Raw genomic sequence first — 24,021 nt, 5'->3', positions numbered from 1 at the left:
CCGAGATGACAGTTGAGGAGGGAGGGGCCTCTTCCTTCAGGCAGTCCCTGATGTTGCTGGGTCTGCCTGATGGCTCCCTCTGAGGCCAAGATGACAGTTGAGGAGGGAGGGGCCTCTTCCTTCAGGCAGTCCCTGATGTTGCTGGGTCTGCCTGATGGCTCCCTCTGAGGCCGAGATGACAGTTGAGGAGGGAGGGGCCTCTTCCTTCAGGCAGTCCAAGATGATGCTGGTCTGCCTGATGGCTCCCTCTATCATCTTTATCATCTAGTTTCACCCAATTTTGTATCCACATCAAACTGCAGGCCCAGTAATATGCTTGTAAGTCAGGAAGAGCATAACCCCCTCGTTCCTTGGAGTCTTTCAAAATAGCCATCTTAATCCTCGGTTTTGCACCTTTCCATAAAAATTTGCTCAGTTCTTTTTCCCAATCCTTAAATTGATTCTTTTTTATTACTATTGGTAGATTCAAAAATAGGAACATTAATTTAGGGAGAATAACCTTAATGGTAGTTTAACTTTCATATGAAAAGTTTTAAAAAGGTGTTTTAAAGATGTGTGTCACTTTGGGTCCTGGACCAAGTGAAAGGCAGGATATAAAATATACAAATATTTTGTCACCTCCAGTTGATCCTTTGAACTGGATATGAAATGGACTGAACCAGAAACTGAGCACCTTTTGCATGCAGAGCATGCAATCTGCCACTCAGCTATTGAGATATACCCTCCCTTGCCCCTCTTCCAGACAGTATATTTCTGCACAAAACGATTGAGTCAAATAGAAGTCTCAGTGTATCAAATGGTGAAGCCCAGGAGAGTTGCCAGATTGAAGAGAGGCAATCAATTGACCATATTACAAGCGTGCAAAGATTGTCTAATTTATTTAATAGTAGATGTGCCATCTCAGCTGCCCATTGATGAGATTGTTCATTGATGAAAACATCTATTCATCATCTTCAGCTTCAGAATCCCAGCTCCAGAATGACAACAACTAGAGCAACATTTTGAACCTCATGCGATTTCATTCAGTGTTTCACGTGGGAATGGGCAGCTTCCATGGGTCGAGGCTGAGGTTGTTCACTTATGTCCCCAAAATTCAATGGTATGGTAGCAAAGGAAGGTAAGGCAGAACTGCCTCAAACAAGCAGTTTTATTCTAAAAGAAAACACATGGAGAATAGTCAACTTATTTTGAACTTGAATTGAGCTTCTGGGAATTTCATTAACTTTTTGCTGTTTCTACCTTACTGAAAATCAGCATTGCTGTGGACAGTTTAAAGGAAAAATTGTGAGTACCTACTGCTACTACAATAGTAACTTCAGCAGTGGTAGCAGCAAGGATCATGGGGTGGACAAAAACATCGGATGGAGGGCAGTATATAGCTTGCAGGCTGTATGTTTCCCAACCATGTTTTAAATTGGCTCTTTCCTAACATATACTACATGGGGAGCCTTCCTTAGTCCACAGCTGTACCTAAGAATTTTGGAAAGAAGAAATGGAGATATGTTGAACCTCTGTTGGTGCAGGGATGTGGTATGCTTTGAACATTTAACATTCAGGGGCTAACAAGATGTGACCTGAGATCACATCTCTTGTCCTTTAAAAGCACTGTGTGGGTTTTATCTTGATGTTAATTATCTCCATCATGTTTTATATGCTTTTTTCACAGACAAGTAAATTGTAAGCAATTTTATTCCACTGTCCTTTTGCAAGGGGGGGGGTTGTGTGGGGGCAAAATTAAATTGGGGCTGTGGTCCTGCTTTTTAAAAACTAATCCATGTCTGATTTCCCCATATAAATTCTACCCAGCCAGCCAGCAGCTATTTGACTTGCTAGAGAAAAATTTGGGTCACCTTTTTTTTTTTCTGCCAGTGGAACAAATAACAGCTTTGGAGGGAGAGGATTTATATCGGGGAAACATTATGGATGGAATGAATGAAACCTGCAGCATTAAAGACCCTACCAGATTCCCTTCTTCCCAGATGCAATGAAAAGAAAAAGAAATTTAAATTTAGAAATGTAACTTTAAAGAGAATGGAGATGTGGTTTTAAATTCCCAGAGGGTTGGAGTGGGGGCTGGTAATCTCCAGGAACTTCTTTTGATTAGATTGCTCAAACCCCATTGAGCATAGTGACTGGGAGATTCTGGGAGCTGTAGTCCAACTGGTAATGTGTCATCTTAAAAAGTCCCACTCAAATACTGTACTATACTTCCCTCTTGCCAGTTAACATGACTAGGATTCATGGCCCAGTAGTGTGCTTTCTGCCTCAGTATAACTCAGCATTATACAAAGAAGTTTCTCCTAAAAAAAACATGATTTGGTGCTACAGTATTGATAATCTCCCTCCTTTTCCATCTAAATGTCAAGCAACAGTTTACTCTCTTGCTGTGTGACTCATTGCCACTGCATATGGAAAAGAGGGCTGGAAAAACCAGATCTCCTGGAGAACCACTGAACCAGTTTTGGAGAATTGAATGCCATTCAACAGGGACAAAAGCCATTGAAGAAGAAGCTTTTATGGGACATGAACAATCCAGCTGGAGAAACCCATATAAGGAATTTCACAATGTCAGGGGATTTTTTTAGCTTGGAAAAAAAGACAAATTAAGTTGGGATGGCCATGATAGATGGGTATAAAAGCATGGAATTGCCCTACAACTGGGGGTCATCCAGTGAAGAAACAAAAAAAAAAGTATGTTTTCAAAGGGGTACATAGGGAACTATGGCATTCATGACCATGAGATGAGGTGATGACCACCAACCTGGACATCTTTAATGGGGAACAGACATGAGCAGGAATTTGTTGTCTTCATGTTTTGCTTCTTGACTGCTCAGTGGGGCACATGGTTGCCCTTTGGGAGCACAGTGCTGGACAAGATAGACCTTCAGTTCTTATGGGTTCTTAGGAGTGCTTTAAAGATTTCACATACTGTACTATGTAGTTACATCCATGGAGAGGGTGGGGAGAAGAATACAGTCGGCCCTTCTTATACACGGATTTTTTATACACGGATTCAAGCATACACGGTTTGAAAATGTTCCAAAAAAGTATAAATTTACCTTGATTTTCCATTTTTTATAAGGGACACCATTTTGCTTTGTCATTAAATTTAATGGGACTTGAGCATACACGGATTTTGTTATACACGGGGGATCTTGGAACCAAACCCCAGCGTATAACAAGGGTCCACTGTAGTTTGAACAATCCTCATTTTCCTTGCTGCATAAGAAGGAAAACCGCCCTTCTCCTTTTGGCTTTGTGCTTGTACCCCAGCTTGGTGTTGCTTTCTTTGCATGTTCTTGGTAGCCCTCAGGAGTGATCCTCATAATGTCACTCTTTATCAATGTGGGTGGTGATCCTTCTTTTTGGGCTCATTTCCAAATTCTGTGTTTTGTGAGTGCCTGTATATGTGTTGTCTTTTCTGTACCCTGTGGCAACGTGTCACACAGTAGGGGAGCAAACTGTTGCTCAGTATTGGGCCTTCACTAGAAAAGAAGTGAGATTATTGATGCCACAGTTTATCAGCATTTGGCTTTCTTCCAAGTAGCTTAGGAATCTTGACTAGGGGGGAAAAACATAAGCCCATATAAAGTTGGCCCCTCCTTTTGTGAAGCTCAGATGGAGTCAGGATCAATATGTCATTTTCTCCACTGCTAATTTGGATGGGCGGACGGAGAGTGTGGGAAGAAATAGCCCAAGTGCAGTATTACAATGAAAAGCGGGCTAGGTTGGGGAAAGAAGGTGGAAGGAGGATGGTGTTGTGATGCAGGGAGGAGATAAATTGTGCTTTGCACTTTGGGAGTTTCTCCATCTGTTTTCCCCAGCCCATCTGCTTTTGTTGGCATCATTTGGTGCTGTGTGTTTAATTAGCCAAATGCCCCAGTGGGGGACTGTATTATGATGCTGCAACTTGGACAGCAAAGAGACTTTGCTCTTTGCAAAGAAGGTGTAGTGTTTAGGGCAGGTTGCTGATTTCATATTCAGTATTTATGTAGCACCTTTCCAAACCAGCCAGTGTCATGTAGTGGTTAGAGAATTGGACAGGGATTTGCAAAATCCAGATTCTTCACACACACACACCCCAGCCAAGAAAGTCACTGAAAGACCACTCTTTCTCAACCCAGTGTACCTGACAGTGTTGCTGTGAAAATAAAATAGCAAGGAGCCAAGCCACATATGCTGACTTGTATAAATGTAACTAATAAATAAAATGCCTTGTAACCTCCAGACTTGTTGCATTGACGCTCCCAACATTGTCACCTAGTATGAACAACATCCGTGCTGGCTGAGGATGATGTGAGTTGTGGACACAACATATCTGAAGGGTACCAGGTTGAAGAACTTTTTGTTAAAAGACACCTTAATACAAGACTTCTTATAATAGCCCAGTAACCACTTCATACAATAAGCTTGTAACACAGGCTGGTGGTGTGGAGGCTGGGGGCTGAAATAAGAAACCAATGGCTATTTGTTGAATTTAACAACGTTGGGATTGCATCTTGAAACTTTTCTTGCTCCTGATCATGGTCTTCTTCTTCTTCTAATTAAAATTTTATTAATACATTCTAAAACAAAACATGACAACAAACAGTACACCAAAACAACAATAAATACAGGCAATAACCCAGATAAGGCCCTGAAAATTATAGATAAAAGGTGTATTCAGGGGTCCTGAAAGTCATCTTTCCATAAAAATGTAGCTAAAATTGGGGGATGTCTAGAGACTAAATATTGCTGGATGTATTCAATAAATGGGTGCCAAATCTTATGAAAGGTCAATCCAGAATGTAAGCCTCTCGCTCTGTTGTTATTATCTGCCATTTTCTCCATTAACCATAAGTCCCAGAGTCTAGTCTACCATCATGGTCATTGTCTTCTAAGCCATTAGTGCCACTTCTAGCTTTGTGCCCTCTGTGACCCTCTTTAGAGGCTCACTTCTCTAAAGTACAGCCTAGAGGGAGAAGGAGAATCTCAAGAATCTCTAGATCAAGGGGCACAATTCAGATGGTTTGGCCTATAACTCCCTTCAGTGCTGTCCAGCATGCCCAGCAGGAAAGGTTTGTGGGAGTTGTAGTCCAAAACATCTGGAGACTTGGAGGTTTCCTATTTCTGCCCCAGATGCTTGTTATTTCACATTTATCAAGACAGGGGCAAGTGGTGATGGCAGAACAAAGAGTCCACTGCTGCTTTTTCCTGCTAGATGGCGATGGATTTCAGGGCCAGTTCTGCCATTAGGGAAATTGAAGCAGTCACCTTCAGAATGCAGGTGGTAGGAAGGTATTGAAATAAAGGTCTGTGTGTTGTGTGACATGCTTTTCATTCCCTAAGCTAGTCTGCCGCCAGGTGTGCTAGTGGGTGCTTTCACATCACCAGAAAAATCCCACTGAAAATCTGGTGGCTTTTGTCTGTGGAATGGGATGCGGTGCCATCTTGTTCTTTGCCTAACCAAGAAAATGGCTTGGTCCAGCTTTGGTGGATTAGATGAGTCAGTGATCAAATAGAGGGAAGAACCATCATCTAATGTGTTCTGTGTCTGGGATTCCCAGAGAGGATGGTCAGACAAGCAAGCAAGCCTCTTGGGGAATGTTTTTCAGTTAAGAACCAAATTTAATGTTATCAATGGTCTGGCTACATTCCAGTGGTACAAGGGGAGTTGGACTGGATGGCCCTTGTGGTCTCTTCTAACTCTATATTCTATGATTGGATAACCATCAGGCAGAACTATCTAGAACAAATGAATAAGACGAAAGAGCCAGTATGAGCTAATTAGCCAATACCCAATGAGTCTTTGTATGACATTGCAGATCTGCTGAGTGCTTTGGCCTCTGGCTTGTCAGCACTGCCTTTAAAATCAATTTCAGTCTAGTGACATTTTATTGACATGACAAGGTACACAAGAAAAGGTAGGTCTGTTCAATATGTGAATGGGAGACCACTGGGAAATTCCATGTTCAATGCCTGGACTTCAGTTATGAGAGTAAAGTGAGAATATATGCACAATCAATACGTGAAAAGTTAGAATTAAGAAAAAGAGTGCCTAATACTGAACTTTCAGTAGTGAGGAGGCAGCAGGATATTTAATAAACTATATAGCTCTTTCTTTCCCTGTAACTATCAAGAAGGAGAATAAATGATACAGCATGAGAAAACAATCTATCTTGGCATTAATTTGTCTACCTCTCATAGAATTTAATTGGCACACAACTTGGCTTTCTTTATTGCAACCTTTTTTCTCGTGTGTGTGTGTGTGTGTGAGAGAGAGAGAGTGTGAGGGGAGTGTTCTGCTTTTCTACAGCACACAAAGCATTTGTTTTCTCCCTTACACTCCTTTTTCATTTTGTGTATAGACAGTCCCAAATGGGCACACAATGACACACAAAGGTTTCCCATCTCTATATTATGAGCCAAAGATTTATTTGGTGTTCCTTCTGCAAAACAATTGGTCTTGCTTTCTGTAGCATCCTTTGGCCGTGCCACTGCATTTATTAAAGCCAGAAATTCTGCCAGAATGGCTTGGCTGACAACCCTCTCAGAGCCCTTTTCCGCATTAGTCCGGCACTCCTCTTTAACCTCCATCAGTTTAGTTACTGGCAGGTTGATAATGTTGGTCCTTTCTGTTGGTCCCTTACTTTAAAACCGTGATGTGACTCACATCGGCTCCAATCTCCTATTCTAGGTTGCTGTGATGTGGTAAATGTGTGATTAGCACCCAGCAAGCTCTGTGCTCTTTTATAAGTGGCAGATCTTGGGATGCATTCTCCAGGTAGCTTCTAGGTGAGCAGGTTGTTAGAAGTCACTCTTTGAGGGAATTATAGATATTATGTCACATAGTTTAGAGCTCCACTCCAGGAGAAAACATACCTACAGAACTAATTTGGACATAATGCCACCATAGCACATGAAAAAGCTTTTGTGCTCACTTGCTGACTTCACAAGCCACAAGCCCCCTTTCTGTTTGTCCCATGTGTAGATGTTGGATTACATGGACCTGATCTTGGGCCTGATCCAGTATGGCTTTTTTTGCATTCTTATGTTCCCTGGCTTGTCCTTTTCCTGTCAGGCCAGAATTAGGAAATGTAGATTGATACTGGTTTGCAAACTATACATCCTTGCTTAAGACAAGTCAGCAATACTATTTATTTATTTATTTATTTATTTATTTATTTATTTATTTATTTATTTATTTATTTATGGTATTTATACCCCACCCTTCAGCCCTAATACTAAGTTTACATAATCATGTATGTATACATTTTTTGGTACATTTCTCCTAACCTACATATTTTTGCAAGCAGTTTTACTACTGTGGGTGATGGAACATAGGATGCTTCTTGCCAACCCCTGCTGTTAATATGTTGCACCCAAGTTGTTAGAACAGTGGTGGAAAACCTGTGGCAGATCTTATTAGACTATAGCTCCCATCATCTCTGATCATTGGTCATGTTGCTTGGGCCTATGGTCTTTGGAGTCCAACAAAACGTGGAAGCCACAGGTTCCTTACTACTGCTTTAGGAGTATGAAGGTAATATCCAACAGGTTGGATTTAGCCTGTAAACTGGTTGCTGTCCATTCTGCTGAATTTCCTTATAATAATATTGCCTCTCTGTACATATGCTGTAACTCTTTTCTTTTTAAAACCTTGAGTGTAGTTTCAAGGATTTCAATGTATTTTTCTCATCTCTTTGTCTCCCCTGAGCATGCAAAGAAGTCTTTCACTGCTTTCATTCCTGAATGCTCAAAAACCCTCCGGCAGACTCCCACGCCCTGCCCAAAATAATGAGATTTCAGAAACAGGGTGGTGTTTTTTTTATTTGCCTTCAGGCATCCTGAAACTGTGTGTTTGAGCTTTTATCTGCAATCAAGAGAACTGGGATCCTTTTTAAGAACTAAAGGTTGATTTCCACCATTACGGAACCTAGAACTAACTTCCTTTCTTCTTAAAGGAGCACCTGGAAAGAATGCAGGAAGCATTAAAAGAATAAGATTAGGGAAGGTTTTTTTTAATTACGATGCAAACTGACCAGATATCTGTCTCCCCGGTAACTGGGTGGATTAGAATATAATTATCTTTTGGATTTTGCATCTTTCCTCAGTGTGTACATTGGCTCAAAAATTGTACCGTAACGGATTTCAAAATAATATAGACATGTCTATATTGTCTGTATTTAAGGCTCTATGATTTAACCGTCCCCAGTATCTGGCAGCTCAGAAAGCACGATATATACCACCTAGGAATTTAAGATCTACAGGCAAAGGATTATGGTTAGTTCAACCAATGCGTATGACTATGAAGGCTGTGAGCCTTTCAGGATCTGGCTTCACATTTGTGGAACAGTCTTTCTTTGCATGTCTGGCTGGTGGAGGGTCTTTCCTGTTTTGTAAAGGGTTGAAGACCTTCTTCTTTGATTCATGGGATTAAGCTGCTGAATCACTATGGCCTGTTACAGACTGCCAAAATAAAGCTGCTTTGGGTCTCTTTGGAGGTACGCTGTTTAAATGCTGCATGCATCCTAAGAATCCGAAAGCTGCACCAAAGCTGCACTCCAGTGCTTAGGAATGGAGTGTGGCTTTGGAGCAACCTCCGGACTCTTAGGACCCATGCATCATTTAAACAGCATACCTCCAAAGAGACCCGAAGCAGCTTTATTTTGGCAGTCTGTAACAGGCCTATATATCACTCTCAGAGTGGTGTAGAGGGTATGGCAGCAAGGTAGGTGGCAGCAGGGCAATAGTGATGTGAATAGGGTGAGCACCAACATTTCTCCCACATTAGATAGTGGGGAAGCTGTGGCGCTACTGTCTTTAACAATATTTCAACACAAGCCAACCAGTTAAATTTCATTCAGGACAGAAGGAAATGAAGCATGTACTTAATTTTGATAGCCCACTTCTGGGGATATAAATCTTCAGAACATCATTCTTATGGGCAAGAACAAATCATTTTACCATTTCCCCCCTCACTGTGAGAAAGTTGTTGAAAACTGCACAGTTTTCAAAGACTGCAGTTCAGGAATTATCCTGTGCAAAAAAAGGGCATCTTTTCCTGCAGTAAATAGCTTACAACAATTTTCATGCATAAGAACACAATATTATGTTTCTTTCACAGAAGACTATTTGCACTTTTCTAAAGGGAAAACATGTTTTCTGCAGAAAATGTTTTCTGTGCAGCAGATAATGTTTTCTGCATAAGAAACTTCTTTTCTGTACAGAAAATGCTGCTCTCTCTGCAGAAAATGACATTTTCTATGGGGGAAAAACATGATTATTGTTTTATTTATTTTTGCACCAATTAAATTCCATATTATTTCCCATTCACAGATCACTTTATCAGAATGTTCTGATCCTGAAGAAGGCTCTTTTTTAAAACCATTTTCCAAATATTTCCAAATATTCTTTCCCTAATGACTACTAAAGTAGGTGACTTTAGAAGAAGCCGCCACGGCTGCTGACTCTTGTGCCTGTATGGCAGCTCCCAGACTGGAGACTATATACTTCTGAATACCATTTGTGGGAGGCCTAAGCAGGAAAGGATTGCTCTTTCTTGCAGGCATCCCAGAGGCATCTGGTTAGCCACCATGGGAAACAAGATGCTGGACTAGGTAACCCTTTGGACTGATTCTGCAGGGATATTCCTATGTTTTTAAAGCATTTGCTGTACCACTGAGTTCCAGACACTCACTGTACATGTGAGAGAAAATCAGTGGTTTTCTTACTTCTGCAGCACTTGTGGAAATTCGCTTTTTCGAATAGCAAATGCAGAATAGCCCTGTTCTCCTTTGCCCAGAGTTGTGATTGGTGGCGATGTGATTCAATAAAGGCTGGAACATCATTGCTTGGTCCGAGGGCAAGGAAACCTATTCCTTTCAGAGCATCACCATGAATGTTAAAGGGAAATTTGTTTTTCGTTTCATCCCCCTTGCTTGCCCCCCAAAACAACAAACTCTGGGTTTCATTTAAATTGCTGTTGGTTCCCTGAGAATTGATGTTCAGCATGAAACAGGCTGCTTTAAAAACAGAAACATGCATTAAATCATTCAAGAAGAAAAGCAGGTTCCTTGCAGACTCATCTTGCAAAAAAAAAGTGTGTGTGTGTGGTGTGTCTTGCCTCTTGGAGAACACTCCCTGCTAATTTTGCTTCATTAGCTGCATTAGAACATTAAAGAGGATCTGCTTCCATCTCAAAGCTGAAACTTTTGAGCTGCCAAGCTGGCGATGAGAGAGATAATTAGCAAGTGAAATGTTCAGTGTTTTTAGTCAAATTATGCTCTTAATAGCATTGAGCTGTAAGAAAACATGATAGCAAAGGATTGTAACCAGCTGGCTTAAAAAAAAGAAAAAGATCAATATTGGTTTGTTTATAATTAAATATTCTGTTTGGTAAAAACAGCAAACATTCCACGTTCCTGTGCACACACCACGCGCTTTAAACCATTCCCCCCAACCTGACGTTTTCTAGGTATGCTGAACTAGGACTCTCATCATTGTTAAACATTGTCAAATAATGATGAACTCTTTATAGTACTTGTATTAAAACAGAAACAAAGAACAGAGAGAGGCATGCTAGTTAGAAAAACTACAACTGTCTTCCAGAAGTGCAGCTTTGAAGTACAGAGACTACTTATGACATTCTACAGAAGGAGAAAGTCTGAAAATGCAGGCAGCTGTCTTGATCCACAGCAGCATACCAGTTCAAGCAGTTTTACCAGGAGCAGCTAATATATGAAGCTCATAGATTTTAGCTGCTCTTTCAAAATCAAGCCTCCCCAAATGCTTGGTATTACAGCTGGAAAAACATGAATAATTTATTCTTGCAGGAAATCCATTTCCTCCATCCTCAAGCCTTGCAGCTAAACTCAGAGAGGACAAATAATGGTGAACACCTACTTCAGTAGAAGACTCATATGTTGTTGCCATCTTTATTAAGCAAAACATCCATGCACATTGGCTCCAATGTATCCAAAATATTCCAGAAACCAATGCTTTGGTTTGCAGTTGACTAGGACATCCAAGAATGACAGTGTTCCTTCCTTTTCTTTTTCCATCGTGTATTCGATGTTTGGGCGGATGTTTTTCAGGTGGTTCAAAAACACGGTCAGATGTTTTAGTTGTATATTCCTGTATGGCAGAAGGTTGGACTAGATGGCCTTTGTGGCCCCTTCCAACTTAAGAGTCTATGATTCTGTGCCCAAAATTTGCTTTGAAGCACAGATTGCATTTGTACTCTCATTTGCATTTTTCAACTTTTTATTTATGTGTATTTTCATTGACTACATCAGTTTGTGGGTGGCTGACAACAAAAGTACAACTGTTACATACAAACCACAAAACCATACAATCATACAATCTAAATACAGTCTAAAACAGCCACAGTGGATTATGACAATAGCCACAGCACAAATGCCTGCAGCTCCTAAAACTCATACCTAAATGATTTGCAGGGCATTGAAATATATTGAACTTGTGGGTGTTTCTATGCCAAAGAGTTATGTTTGTTTCTTACCATGTTGACTGCCATGGCCATTGTAAGGAATCCCTAGATTTGTAGAGAATGAGGTAGTTAAAATTCTCTGCAAGAGAATTACAATTCCCCAGGTACTGAATGAAGTCAGTTTAATTCTTTAGTACAGACAGACACTTGGAGTCTCAGACCTGCTGCCGAAAGGAATGGACTAGCATTGTGTATCAGAGAATTCTACCTTCAGCAAACTACACAGCTCAGGATTTGTTAGGATGATGCCATGGCAGACAATTAAGTAGCATGAAATTAATATAACCTTGTAATTTTCCCAAGATACATTTGGGAAGGCCAATAAAAATAAAAAGGGCTTCCAAAGGGCAAAAGCAAAGATGCCAGACAAGCTTCTCTGGGGTGGTCCTTTCATAACTGGATACCACAAAGCTGGCATGCCTTTGCATGTGTAGAGAGGATATATTTGGAAATTCAGAAAGCAACCTTCTCCCAGGTTAGAACATAGGGAAAAAATAAGGAGCTTCAGGGCCGAGGGAAGAAGGCCAGATGTGCTGCGTCATCTTCCTGAGTTGCGGCAGCACATGGGTATACAACCAGTTGCTACTTGGATATCAGGTTGAGTGTTTTATTGAAATAAAATTGAACTCCATATCCAATATGCTTTTGTATATGAAATGTTTGGGCTCATGATTAAAACTGTTTAAAACAACTTTCTATCGATGTCTTTGTAATTAACATAATGTAAATTAAAACAAGGACGCCAATTGATTCATTGTAGCTTGGCATTTCCTCAGTTGTATTCTGCTTTATCAGATACTTCTGGACTGGACTAACTTCAGACTTCTGGGATCTTATTTAGTTGTTTGCTTATTTTGGTAGAACCTCAGGTCATACCTCTGCCTCTGAGCATACAACTCAGACCAACAATTGTTTTTAATATCTCAAGTGAATGTAGAGTCATTTCATTCAAAAATCCAGCCCTGCATTTTTCCTAATTTCTCCAGGTTGAGGTTGCGTCTTGCTGGTTACATTAAACAGTTGGGAAATAGAAACCTTTATAGAGCTACTGCAAATCACCTTGAGATCTGTAGCTAGATCCCAATCCATCTTTTGCTATATTGTGTGATGACTACTTGTGAAGGTGGTGTGTTGTCTTAGATCTGTCTGGGTAACTTCCTCCTCCACAGTTAGATGAGGGGTTTTTTTTTGGGGGGGGGGGCAGTTAGTATCTTTTAACCTTTGAAAACCCGGTGGGGGAAATGTACATTTCTCAGCTTTGCTGTGGCTCTCAGAAGTTTGGACTACAGCTCCTACAATCCCCTACCATTAGCTATGTTGGCTGGGTTTTCTGAGTGCTGAAGTCCAAAACATCCAGAGCACTAATGGTTTCCCAGACTTGGCTTAAAGTGTATCTGTATCACAGTTACAACAGACTGATAACACTTTTAATAATCATGGTTCAGTTCTGCAGAATCCTGTGATTTGGAATTTGTTGAGGTACTTACGATTTTCTGCTATAGAGCTCTAGTGCTGAAGTTCAGTAGAGTAGAATAGAGCTCGCTAGCAGCGAATTCTAAGAACCTTGCCAGACTACAAATCACAGGATTTCATGCTATGGAGCCATTGTCAAGTTGTGGTATCAAAGAGCTCTGTATTAGTGGAGGACAAACTAGGTTAACAAGATGAAAGCTAAAGGCTGGATTGCCTTGGCATAGAATTTACTCATTTTCTTTCTAAGCGCACTGTGTATATATCCCTGAATAGATATACTAGGAATGCATTTCTGTAGCTGTGGGGCAAAACAGGAATAAAACTCATCATCTGAATATTTAGCCGTGCAACAAAGCATGAATACTAAGCAATTTCTGCAGCAACAAATGGGAGACTATTATTTTTAGTAGCAATAGAATTGCACATAATCCCTTATTTAAACATGGGAAGAACAGTCAGATTTACTAATGAACTTCCAAGTTCCTGTGTCGGCTTTCAGTCTTTCTGATCTTAATATGTGATAGAGGATGTTTAAGACCTCTGAAATTGGTCTCTCCCTTCCTCAGTTTTATACGATTCCTTTTTAATTTATGTTTTTTTTGTTCACTTAAATAGATACTGTTGTGGCCTGCCCAGTGCATGAAAGACTGTAGGCTATATTTCAGAGGAAGGAACTGGAAAAACCACCCCCGAGTATTCCTTGCCTAAGAAAACCCTATGAAACTCAAGGGGTCGCAATAAGTCAACAAGCCTGAAGGCAGATAGGTGTGCACACATACATAGGTTTGTCACAGCTCTGGCCTCTTCTGTTCTTTTGGTTTTCTGGTCCACATGCTCCTGGCACCCAAGAAAGTTAAAGATATAAAAAGTGTAGGAAAGGGCAATTGACATGATCATGGAGTTGGATACATCCCCCAAGAGGAAAAAAATATAATGTTTAGGGCTGCTTAGCTCTAACAAAAAGGTAAGAAGGGACAGATGATAGCAATGTATGGATTTATATGTTGTGGAAAAAGTACGGAGAGAGAAGCTTTTCTCTCGCTTTCAGGATATTAGAACGAGACGGTTATCACCCAGTGAAGGCAGATTACAAACATAGAAAAGGATGTACCTCTCCACACACTGCAGAGTTATACTGAGGAATTTTTTGTTCCAGCAAGATGTAGAGAATATCTGCCAAACTGGGCAGCTTTAAAACGGGATTGGGCAAATTCACGGTTATCACTCAGAGTGGCTGTATATTCTTTCCCTTCAGTCCCAGGGAGAGTATGCCTCCAAATAACAGCTGCTGAAAAGCAGAAGCAGGAGGATGGTGTTGCAGTTATAGCCTCCCTATGGGCTTCTGATGGGCCACTGGAAAGAGAATACAGTGGGAACATTGGTATCCACTGTGGGTTGGTTCCAGGACCCCCTGTGGATACCCAAATCCATGGATGCTCAAGTATACAGTGGGTCCTTGTTATCCTTTGGGGTTTGGTTTCAGGATCCCCTGTGGATAACAAAATCTGTGGATGCTCAAGTCCCATTACATATAATGGCATAGCAAAATGGTGTCCCTGCTATAAAATGGCAAAAATCAAGGTTTGTTATTTGGAATTTATACTTTTTTTGAAAATTTTCAAGCTATAGATGCTTGAATCCGTGGATTAAAAAAATCCATGGATAAGGAAGGCCAACTGTACAATGTGGTAGTGAAATGGTGTCCCTTATATAAAATGGCAAAATCAAGGTTTGCTTTTGGGGGGGGGGGGGGGATTGGAATATTTTCAAGCTGTGGATCATTGAATCTGTTGATGCAGAATCTGTGGATACAGAGGGCCAACTATACTGGTCTAGATAGAATTTGGTCTAATTCAGCGTGGTTCTTCTTATGTTATGAAATTTAAGAAGTTGTTAGTATAAAGGGCTCTGCTACCTCAGTGGACCTACCTATTGTAAGACACAACAAAGAAATAGCAGCCATACTCAAATGGAGCATTGTGGAGAAATTAAAATGTCTGTTTTCAGATCCTCACTGAGTGTTGCAACTGAAATGTCCCACCATGTCCCAGAGTGGCATTGTATCAGGGGCACTGTAAGATGCTGGAACGGCAGCTCTCAGCCTGAACTGCTTAGTGAAAAAGTCATTTGCAGGGGAACATAGGACTGGGCATCACTGGTGAGCTCTGTTGGGGGGCACTGGAATCCTAACTGCTTGTGAATGCCACACATAGTCTTTCTTACCCACCCTATTTGAAAACAGTAACAACAACACATAGCTCTTCCTGTCTTCAAGTCTTGGAGTCCCAAGGGCCAACCCATCTTTCTCCTCCTTCATGTTTCTCAACTCCATTTCTTTTGTTCTGTTTTTCCTCTGGCTCTAAGCTTCCTCCTTTCATTCTTTTCTTTTTTTCTCAGGTGTCTGCCTCTTTCCTTTATCCTCCCCTTAGATGCATTTATTGTTCTGTATATTTAAAAGCATGTTTACACCACCTTTCAATCCAGGACCTACTACAGGCAGTAGGCCAAGTGGTCTCTAGCTTCTTGGTCAAACACATATTTTATCTCCACAAGGTGTGAAGCCTGCTTCCCAACATCTCTGGTTAAAGGATGATACCGGAGCTGGGCAAGCTTCTGTGTGAGATCTTGAAGACTCACTGGCAACCAGAACAAAGGCTGAATTAGATGGATCAATGGCTTGACTCTGTAATAGCATCATGCTGTCGTGTAGAGCATTTGCCATCCCATACCTAATGTTCCTTTCTTAATCTCTGACCTCTGTATTGCTTGGTTTTCCCTTTCCTAGACTCCTCAGTAGTTTTGTTTTTGTTTTTTTAGTACTCAACTGTGTGAATTTTGGTTTTCTAGTAGGGAATGTGACCCTTCACTCACATCATAGAAGTGAGGAAATTTAAAATTCATTTTCTCAGTGCCATTCTCCTCACAGGTTAACACATTGTTAAATTTTCCATTATGTCAAAGAAGATCAGAGGATGGAGCTTGCGGGAGATGTGCTTTTAATTGTTTGTGTATGGGGGGGGGGGGATTATTGTGCAATGTATGGCTTCTGTTCTTTGGTTCTTTAGGATGCAAACCAACCCATTCATTCTGCCGAGTCTAGCAGTGCACTTCCCAGGTTGTTGCTTTGACCTGCTGGAGTTTTCTTACCCAGCTTTGGATTGGCTGGGACTCTGTGGTTGGTTTTTCCCATCTCGTGGCTTATTGATGTTTATTCTTTGTTTTTGTTTTCCTTTGTCTCCCCTCTCCTTCCTGTGCTGGCAGCAAACTCTGGAGATGAACCTCACGAACCTGGTTAAGCGCAATAGTGAGCTAGAAAACCAGATGGCCAAACTGATACAGATCTGCCAGCAGGTGGAGGTATGTGTTGGCTACTTATCCATGGTGTTGGTGGTGGCGGTGAGGGCATGTTGATGTTTGGTGTCAGGTATGGGGTGAGATGGAAGCAGAGCAGAACAGCATAGTAGTCCCGTTGCCAAACACCCTGCTGTGCAATGCAAGAATCTGAAGCAACGTCCTTTCAAGATAGGCCTCCTAGACCAGGGGTAGGCAACCTGCGGCCCGCGGGCCGGATGCAGCCCGGCGAGGCCTTGGGACCGGCCCCAGCCCAGTCCTGCCGCCGATTGCCGCCGGGGCCTTTGGCCTCTCGCGTGCAGGGGCAAGGGGGGCAATTGTCTATAGACGCCTCAGAAACATGCATTTATATTAACATTTTTTTAAAAATCAGCAATTTTTTTTGCGTGTCCTCCACTTTTTTTTTAAAAAAAGTGTCCACCATTTGAAAATGTTGTCCTACATTTGTCCCGGTTTATTTATTTATTTAAATTTTTAAAAATTATTTAATTATTTATTTTTTGGCTTCGGCCCCCCAGTTGTCTGAGGGACAGCAACCCGGCCCCCGGCTCAAAATGGTTGCCTACCCCTGTCCTAGACTGTTCCTTCATGTTCATCATGTTCTGAATCACTTGCTTCAACATTCTCAGTTGTATCGTTCCAAACTGGACTTGGACACAAGGGACAGGAGGATCACATGTTTGAATAGTTTTAAGAGAAGAAAGTCCCAGAATATAGAAAGCCACCATGTCAGGGAGAGATGTCCTTCCATGCTGACATCCTCTCTATAATGTTTGAGCTTTTATTCAAGCAGAGGTAGGCAGATGTAGAGGAGCAATGAAATATTTCAGAATTGGGAAACCTTCACCCTTCCAAATCTTTTGGACTGAAACTGCCACCATTCTTTACTCTTGGCTGTGCTGGCTGGGCCTTCTGGGAATTGAAGTCAAAGCTTCTAAGAGGGCTAGATGGTCCTCACCACTAATATGTGACTCCTGTGTTTGCATTCTGAATAGTGTCTCAGATTCATTATTTACAAATGGGTAATATATTACAGTCCATCCGTTCCGGATCCCTCCGTGTAAGGCGAATTCCGCCTATGCTTGAGCCCCATTGGAAACAATGGGGCTCGGGCGCGGCGGCGCAGGGTGCAACGGGCGCGCGCGCCCATTCAATTGAATGGGATGCGCCGCCCCTTCCGCCCCGCGGCTTGAGCACGTATGCTCAAGGCCGCGTATGGCGCGGGCACACTGTAAATGTATTATATTTATATTCTATGTTTCCTTAAGGCAACATACATGGTTTCCCCCCTCCATCTCATACATTACAACCTATATCCTCACAACAACACGGTTGGGTGGCTTAAGGCAAAATATAGCAACTTGCCTAAGTTTTCAGCTCTTCAGTAGAATTATAGTTCCTCCTCTTTCCAGCCATATTCTTTTCCCTTGCCCCTTATCTCTTATATCTGTGACCAGGCTCCCTTTTTCTCCACCAGCAATCCCCTTTTGCAATCCCTGCTCTGCTGTTTCTGGGAACAGCTCCCCAGTGTCTCTTTTTTAGTCTTTCTCCTTCCTTCTCATGCCACCAATTGCCCAGATGCCTTGTTCTCAAGCTAGGAGAGGAGAAATGTGACTTCCAAATGGTTTGGACTATGCGTCTCACAATCCTTCACTGTTCACTGTATGAGCTTCGGTCGAAGGAAGGTGCAGGTTAAAAATATCTGGAAGACCACAGTTGCCTACTCCTGTTAAACACAGAATGAATCTTGGCCTACAGTTGTCTGGAAAAAGTTTGCAGTCTTCACCCTTTCCAAATATTTCTCATACTTCTTCTAGTTTCATATTGACTTTATACAGTTCTGTAATACGGACGTGCCTCAATTAACAAATCCTGAGACAGAGAAGCTCCTTTTTACAAGTCTTTTTATGAGAGCCCAGTCTAATCTCCCTTTTTCTTCTCTTCTGTCTAGCTGGAAGTTTTGTATAGTATTGGCACTGGAAAGATGGTAAAGGAGGGCTGGAGAAAGAAGGACTTTCAGTGTGGGGTTGCAGGAGTGTGCTGCAGTAAACAATGCAATGAAGCTTAAGCTTGGGAAGAATGGGATTCTGCTGTAGGTGCTCCTACTGTAGCTGTGTGGGCAAAAAACAACAGGTTTTTTGGTTGGTTTAAATCAAATGATTTTTTAAAATGTGAATGAATAACCCACTCCTTTTTTAAATCAATTATTCTTTTTAAAAAGGACTGGCTATTATTACTATTTTCCAACCCACTTCCTAGCACAACGATGTCTTTTTGAATTTAAACATTTTAATTTGCTCATTGTTAGACAAGTATCCAGTGTCAGTTGCTTCTTTTTAATCGCTTTATTTTATAGTGCAAGAAATGCCATTCAGAAATAAATCCTTCAATTAGCATAAGCTCACATTTATATAAGCTAATGGTCATAACATCTGAATTTTGCTTTTTAATTTTCTGATTTAGTGCTATATTGGTGTAGTCCTACACATTAATGCAAAAAAAAAAAAAAAAAAAAAACCACCCCAACAACAATGTTTAAACCACCACCAGCCCCCCCAAAAAACCTGGTTTAAACCAAAAAGGGGTGGTAGTGGTGTTTTTTAAAAACTGCCCCCCCTCCCAACCTTGCTAACTTGGTGGTTTCATTTCACATGCATATAATTTCTGAATTAAAAAGTTTGATGAAACATGTTGAGCTGCTCTTCTGTTTTGCAGTGTATGAACTTATCCCTATTCTTTCTATGTTTCCTTCCTCTGGTACTGAAGTTTTTCTTAAACAAGTAACGCTCAGGAACACATGTATTTCATTAAATGAGGTACAGTTGTACTGCCATACCATACTAGAAATACTGTGTGCAGGTTTGGTCATCGCACCTCAAAGGGGATACTGTATAGCCAGAAAAGGTGTTGAAAAGGGCAACCAAAATTACCAAGAGGCTGGAGCAGCTTTCTTCCGAAGAGAGGTAACTTGCAACATCTGGAGTTTGTTAGCTTAAAAAACAAAAGGAGGCTGAGTAGGATAGAGCGGCCATATGATAGAATAATCCAATGTTATATGTGATGTGGAGAAAATAGATTGAGAAACATTTTTCTCCATTTATCATAACAGAATTCAGGATCATTCAGTAAAGTTGAAGGGTGGGAGATTCCAGTTAGAGGAAAAAGTAGTTTACACAGCACAGTTAAGTACTGTATGGCGTTGGCTGTCAGAAGATATAATGATGACCATCAGCCTGGAGAGCTTTAAAACAATTGGATAGATTCATAGAGGTTGGGACTATCAGGGATTATCTGATAAGAGAGCTATATATCATCTCCACTATCAAAGACAATATGCTACTAAATTCTAAAGCTGGAGAATGTTTTTGTGCATCTTTCCTGTCCGTGGGTTTTCTGGAAGCATCTGGTTGAACTGAACAGGAATGGTGGACTACAGAAGTGTTTGGTCTGATCTGATCCATCAGGGCTCTTCTCAGGACTTTATATTCATACCAGCCTTGCTTTTCCTTGACACATGCTTCTCTCTTGCCAATGGATTATCCTTGACCTGCCAAATGTTTTGGACTTTACATCTCATAGTTTCATACACATGGCTATTCTTATATGGGAGTTGACATCCAAAACACCTAGAAGGCATGCATTCTGTCTTCTGTTTTGTTCTTTTTCAGTCAGTAGTTGGATCCTGTTATTACAGTACATTCTTTGCTCACTTGGCTTGTGCATTTGAGCAAACCTTGGTGAGTCAAATGCTACAGATATTCCGGTCATCCCCAGGGCTACAGCTCCCACTTGCTGAAAGGTTATTTAATGGTATGAGGTTCTTGTGCATTCTGAAGTGAAGTTGATGACTTTGAGGAACAGGGGTTTCTCAGATGTGCCACTAAACAGGACCCTCATTATTGAGCTTTCTCCCTCAGGAAGCCTAGTAGACTCTTAAACGTGACATTTCAAAACCTGATTGAACGCTTTGTTTTAACAGAAGGTCATGCAGATTGGCTTGCTAATTATTATTTTTTAAAACCCTTTACTGTTTAATTTTATTGTGTTTATTAAATGTATTCTTTAACTTGTAAACATGTATTTTTACAAAGAAATAAGTCCCTCTGTTTAGCATGGATTTTGTTGTTGTTGCTGTTGTGTGTTTAATCCCCCCCCAGGGCCATGACACCCACTGAGTGACCTTCGGTGAGTCACACATAGGGTCACCTTAGGGTTGCACTACTTGGAATCTACTTGAAGGCACAAAACAACAACATAATGAAATAGGAAACGTTTTGACCAGGTACTGCAAAAGTGTTAAGTTCAGTACTCGGTAGACAGATGTGCAGTGGGAGCTTGTTTTATTTCCCCTTTTCTTCCATCTACTTTTGGTATTCTTTATGGTGTTAATGAGTTTTTGTATTATTTGTAATCTTCCCCACAAACCTGTCTTTGGGGGGTGGGGGGTGAAAGAAAGGACAGCAGTGTAAAATACAATTCATTTGCCCTCCCACTGAAGAAAAAGTACCCTTTTCTGTCCAAGCAGCTACTGAAAGTCATTTTTGCCTTGGAAGCCACTCACTTTTCCTTTGGTTTCCCATGTGTGCCTTCTCTTTCCTCTCCCATCTTCTTTTTGCCTACCCACTGCCCTCTTATTATACCCAGTGGCCAATGGATTAATATTTCTACGTGCCTATTAGTGGTATGATCTGTGACTCCATCCGCTTCTGAAGGCAAGAAAGCACTTTGCGGCTTTCTTCTTCCAGAGGCAAAACAATTAATTGTGCATTAGCTTGCTGCTTTGTTTATCGAGACAAAGCAAGGGGAGAAGCCATTGCAATTAGTTTCTTCTTAATTGGCTATTGATTTTCAGTTACTAAATTAAGAAGCAGTTCCTCGAACAAACTATCGCGTCTTCTTCTTTTTTTAATCATGAAAAGTAGTACACAGATCTATAGGAGTGACATCCAAGTTAATGACTGGTTATTTAATGTAAAAGGTTCAGAGTTTCCAGTTGCCACAGCTGACTGTCCCGCACAAGTAACTCTGCCCTCATCACCACCATCCTTTCCTCAGGAAGATTTACTCCTTTTATTTTAGCTAAACTAATTTAAACTATTCACAGTGCAGGTATCAGACATTCAAAGCCCAGAAGCCAGTGTAACAGGAGGGGTCCCACTGGATGGCTTTTCGCTAAGAGCCTGTATGGTGAACTGACATTGGAGTGCTGGATTCAAATATACCAGCTTTGAGAAAGGAAAATCAGTGGGCAAGGGAAAGTTCAAATATTTCCCTCCCCATTCTTTCCAATTGGTCTTCTTCAAATCCTGTGTTTCCCTCGCAGTACCTACCTCTGATTCATATCTGTAAACACACAAAGATTAGCAATGTAGGCATTACAGATAAAATTCAGCAAGCTCTGCTGGTCTATAATAAAAATTCCAGCATCCATACTTTTGTTGGGGCCAACCAAAATCACATAAAACGATGGGCATGCTTTCAAATGACCCACCTCTTTTCATCAGGCAAACTAATACAAAAAAAGCCATGGTGGGTGGAGAATATAGAGCACAACAAGGTAACCATATCACATATCAATAATTTGAAACAATACCAAATAATTTAAAACCATGACAACTAAAAACAAATAGTGCACACACATACCCATTATAAAGACCTTTCCACATAGGCCCTTGGTCACCAAATGCTGATTCAAATAAAAAAAGTCTTTACTTGTTGGCAGTGGAGAGCATTTTTAAAAGTTACAAAAATATCATTAAAACGGCCAAAAATGGCCAAGTCACCCCCAAGTTCCTCTAAAACAAGACACAGAGAAATTGTGGTATGTGGGCTAAATGTGGTCTCCAAAGCCCCCCTGAATATCTCAGTTTTTAATTTTTTTTTCATGCCAGTTCTGGGAGGGGATGAAAATAATCCAGAAACAGTTACCAGAAATAATGCAACAAGTTTTTGGGCAATGAATAGCAAGCAATAACATTATTTTAATGTGCTGCTTCCAAGTCATAGTTAGGCCAGCTATCTCCAACATGGCACAATCCAATTGTGTTAGATTACAGTTCCTATCATCTTCAGCTGTTGAGGGTGCTGGGTATTGTAGTTGATTTTGTGTACCTCTTAAGTCTTTTCTGACTTAGCATGAACCTAAGGTGACCCTTTCATGGGGTTTTCTTGGCAAGATTAATTCAATGTGCCTGAATTGCCCAAGGTCACTGGGGGTTTCCATGGCTGAGCAGGGATTTGAACCCTCATCTTCTGTAATCCTAGTCCCTACACTCAAACCACTTTACCCCACTGGCTTTTTTTTTTTTTTTTTAAGTATACCGGGTTGGAGAAACTTGGATTAGGTTTTACTAGGTATTATGCTGGTTTCAGGTTACAGCTGGGACTATTGGAAAACAGCAAACACCTAATATTCCAGCCCAATAATGTCTCACCAGCCCACCAAACCTTTTCCGCTGCCTCTCTTATTATGCCTTTTCCTTTTCCTCCCAAAGTCTCCAAGTCTGTGCCAACCTGTCCTTTGGGAATGGATCTGATCTTTGCAGCAATTTCATTTTCAAACTTTGCTCATTGTAGAAGATCAATTTCCTTCCTCCCTTTTGGCCACCCACTCCGCCTGCTTTTCAGACATGTAATGGTCAAAACTCTCATCCTGAGCCCCTTGGGCGGGCTGTAAAGCTAAATAAATGGTATCATTGTAAGCAGCAGGCTGGAGCAAGAGGAAGAAACACTTGGTTTAAATCTCACAAAGGAATTTATTGGTCATGAGAGGCTACAGACTTGGTGGATGCGTATATATCATTGATTTATAAAATATATGGAGTGAGTCCAGTGGTCCTTGAAAATGTTCAGCCAGTTATTCCAGTTTAACAAACCATATATTTCTTTTAACTCTTTCTGTGTTCATGGAGGGTTGTTTCATTGCTTCATTCAGCAGCTCTGGTCACAGCAGCCAGTCAGGTACCACTCCCTAATACCTGTCAGTGGACATTTGTATTCCATGCTTGGGGTTGCATATGTTCCCTCTTACCCAGGAGTTCAAAGCAGCAAGTACGGAGTTGTTGTCCCATTATCTCTATGCAGGCCTTCCTTGGACATATTTTTTGCCATTTGTTGTTGTATGCCTTCAAGTCGTTTCCAATTTATGGTGACCACAAGGCCTTCCTTGGAAATATTTTTGTTGTTTCTGATTTATGGCGACCCCATAAATAGGGGTTTCATCTTGAATTAAAGGTGCAGTTTATTGTGAAGGGCCTTGGACACAATGTTTTTTTTTTTTTTTTTTGGAGACGGGGGAATATTGGTTCAGAGGCTTGCCATTGTCTTTTCCTGAGGCTGAAAGGGTGCAACTTGCCCAAGGTCACCCTATGGGTTTACATGGCCAAGCCAGGATTCCAACCCTGGTCTCCAGAGTCATAGTTTAAAGCTCAAACAACACCACATTGAACCGCCCCACCCCCTGTAAATATATAGTCATAGATTTGACCATGCCAACCACTACCATGTCAGGATGCACAGGGAAGCCATTGAAATCCACAAACATCTTCATAATTTCAACCAAAAAGAGGAAACCCTTAAAATGAACAAAATTTGGCTACCAGTCCTGAGGAATAGCAAAATAAGGACTCAGCAAATGCAAATGGGAAACAATTCAGAGTCAGGGGCTTTCCCAGCAGATAATGATCACCAATTAGCAGACATTAATCCTC

The 24,021-nt window shown here is 41.1% G+C and overlaps 1 protein-coding gene across 3 annotated transcripts in view; it reads left to right on the top strand.

Annotated features, from left to right (window-relative positions):
- The window catches only part of LOC149308879 (E3 ubiquitin-protein ligase MID2), a 203,834-nt gene that overhangs the window by 124,010 nt on the left and 55,803 nt on the right, over nt 1-24,021 (top strand). For all 3 annotated transcript variants that reach the window (XM_089536612.1, XM_089536613.1, XM_089536615.1), the window contains exon 3: nt 16,223-16,318. In XM_089536612.1, coding sequence (XP_089392738.1) covers nt 16,223-16,318 — 96 coding nt within the window. The remainder of the gene's footprint in view (nt 1-16,222; nt 16,319-24,021) is intronic.

This window comes from Sceloporus occidentalis, unplaced genomic scaffold, assembly GCF_023333645.1.
Source record: "Sceloporus occidentalis isolate IW3139 unplaced genomic scaffold, rSceOcc1.0.p SCAF_8, whole genome shotgun sequence".
NCBI classification, from domain to species: Eukaryota; Metazoa; Chordata; class Lepidosauria; order Squamata; family Phrynosomatidae; genus Sceloporus; species Sceloporus occidentalis.
This window is presented reverse-complemented; position numbering and strand designations above follow the sequence as displayed.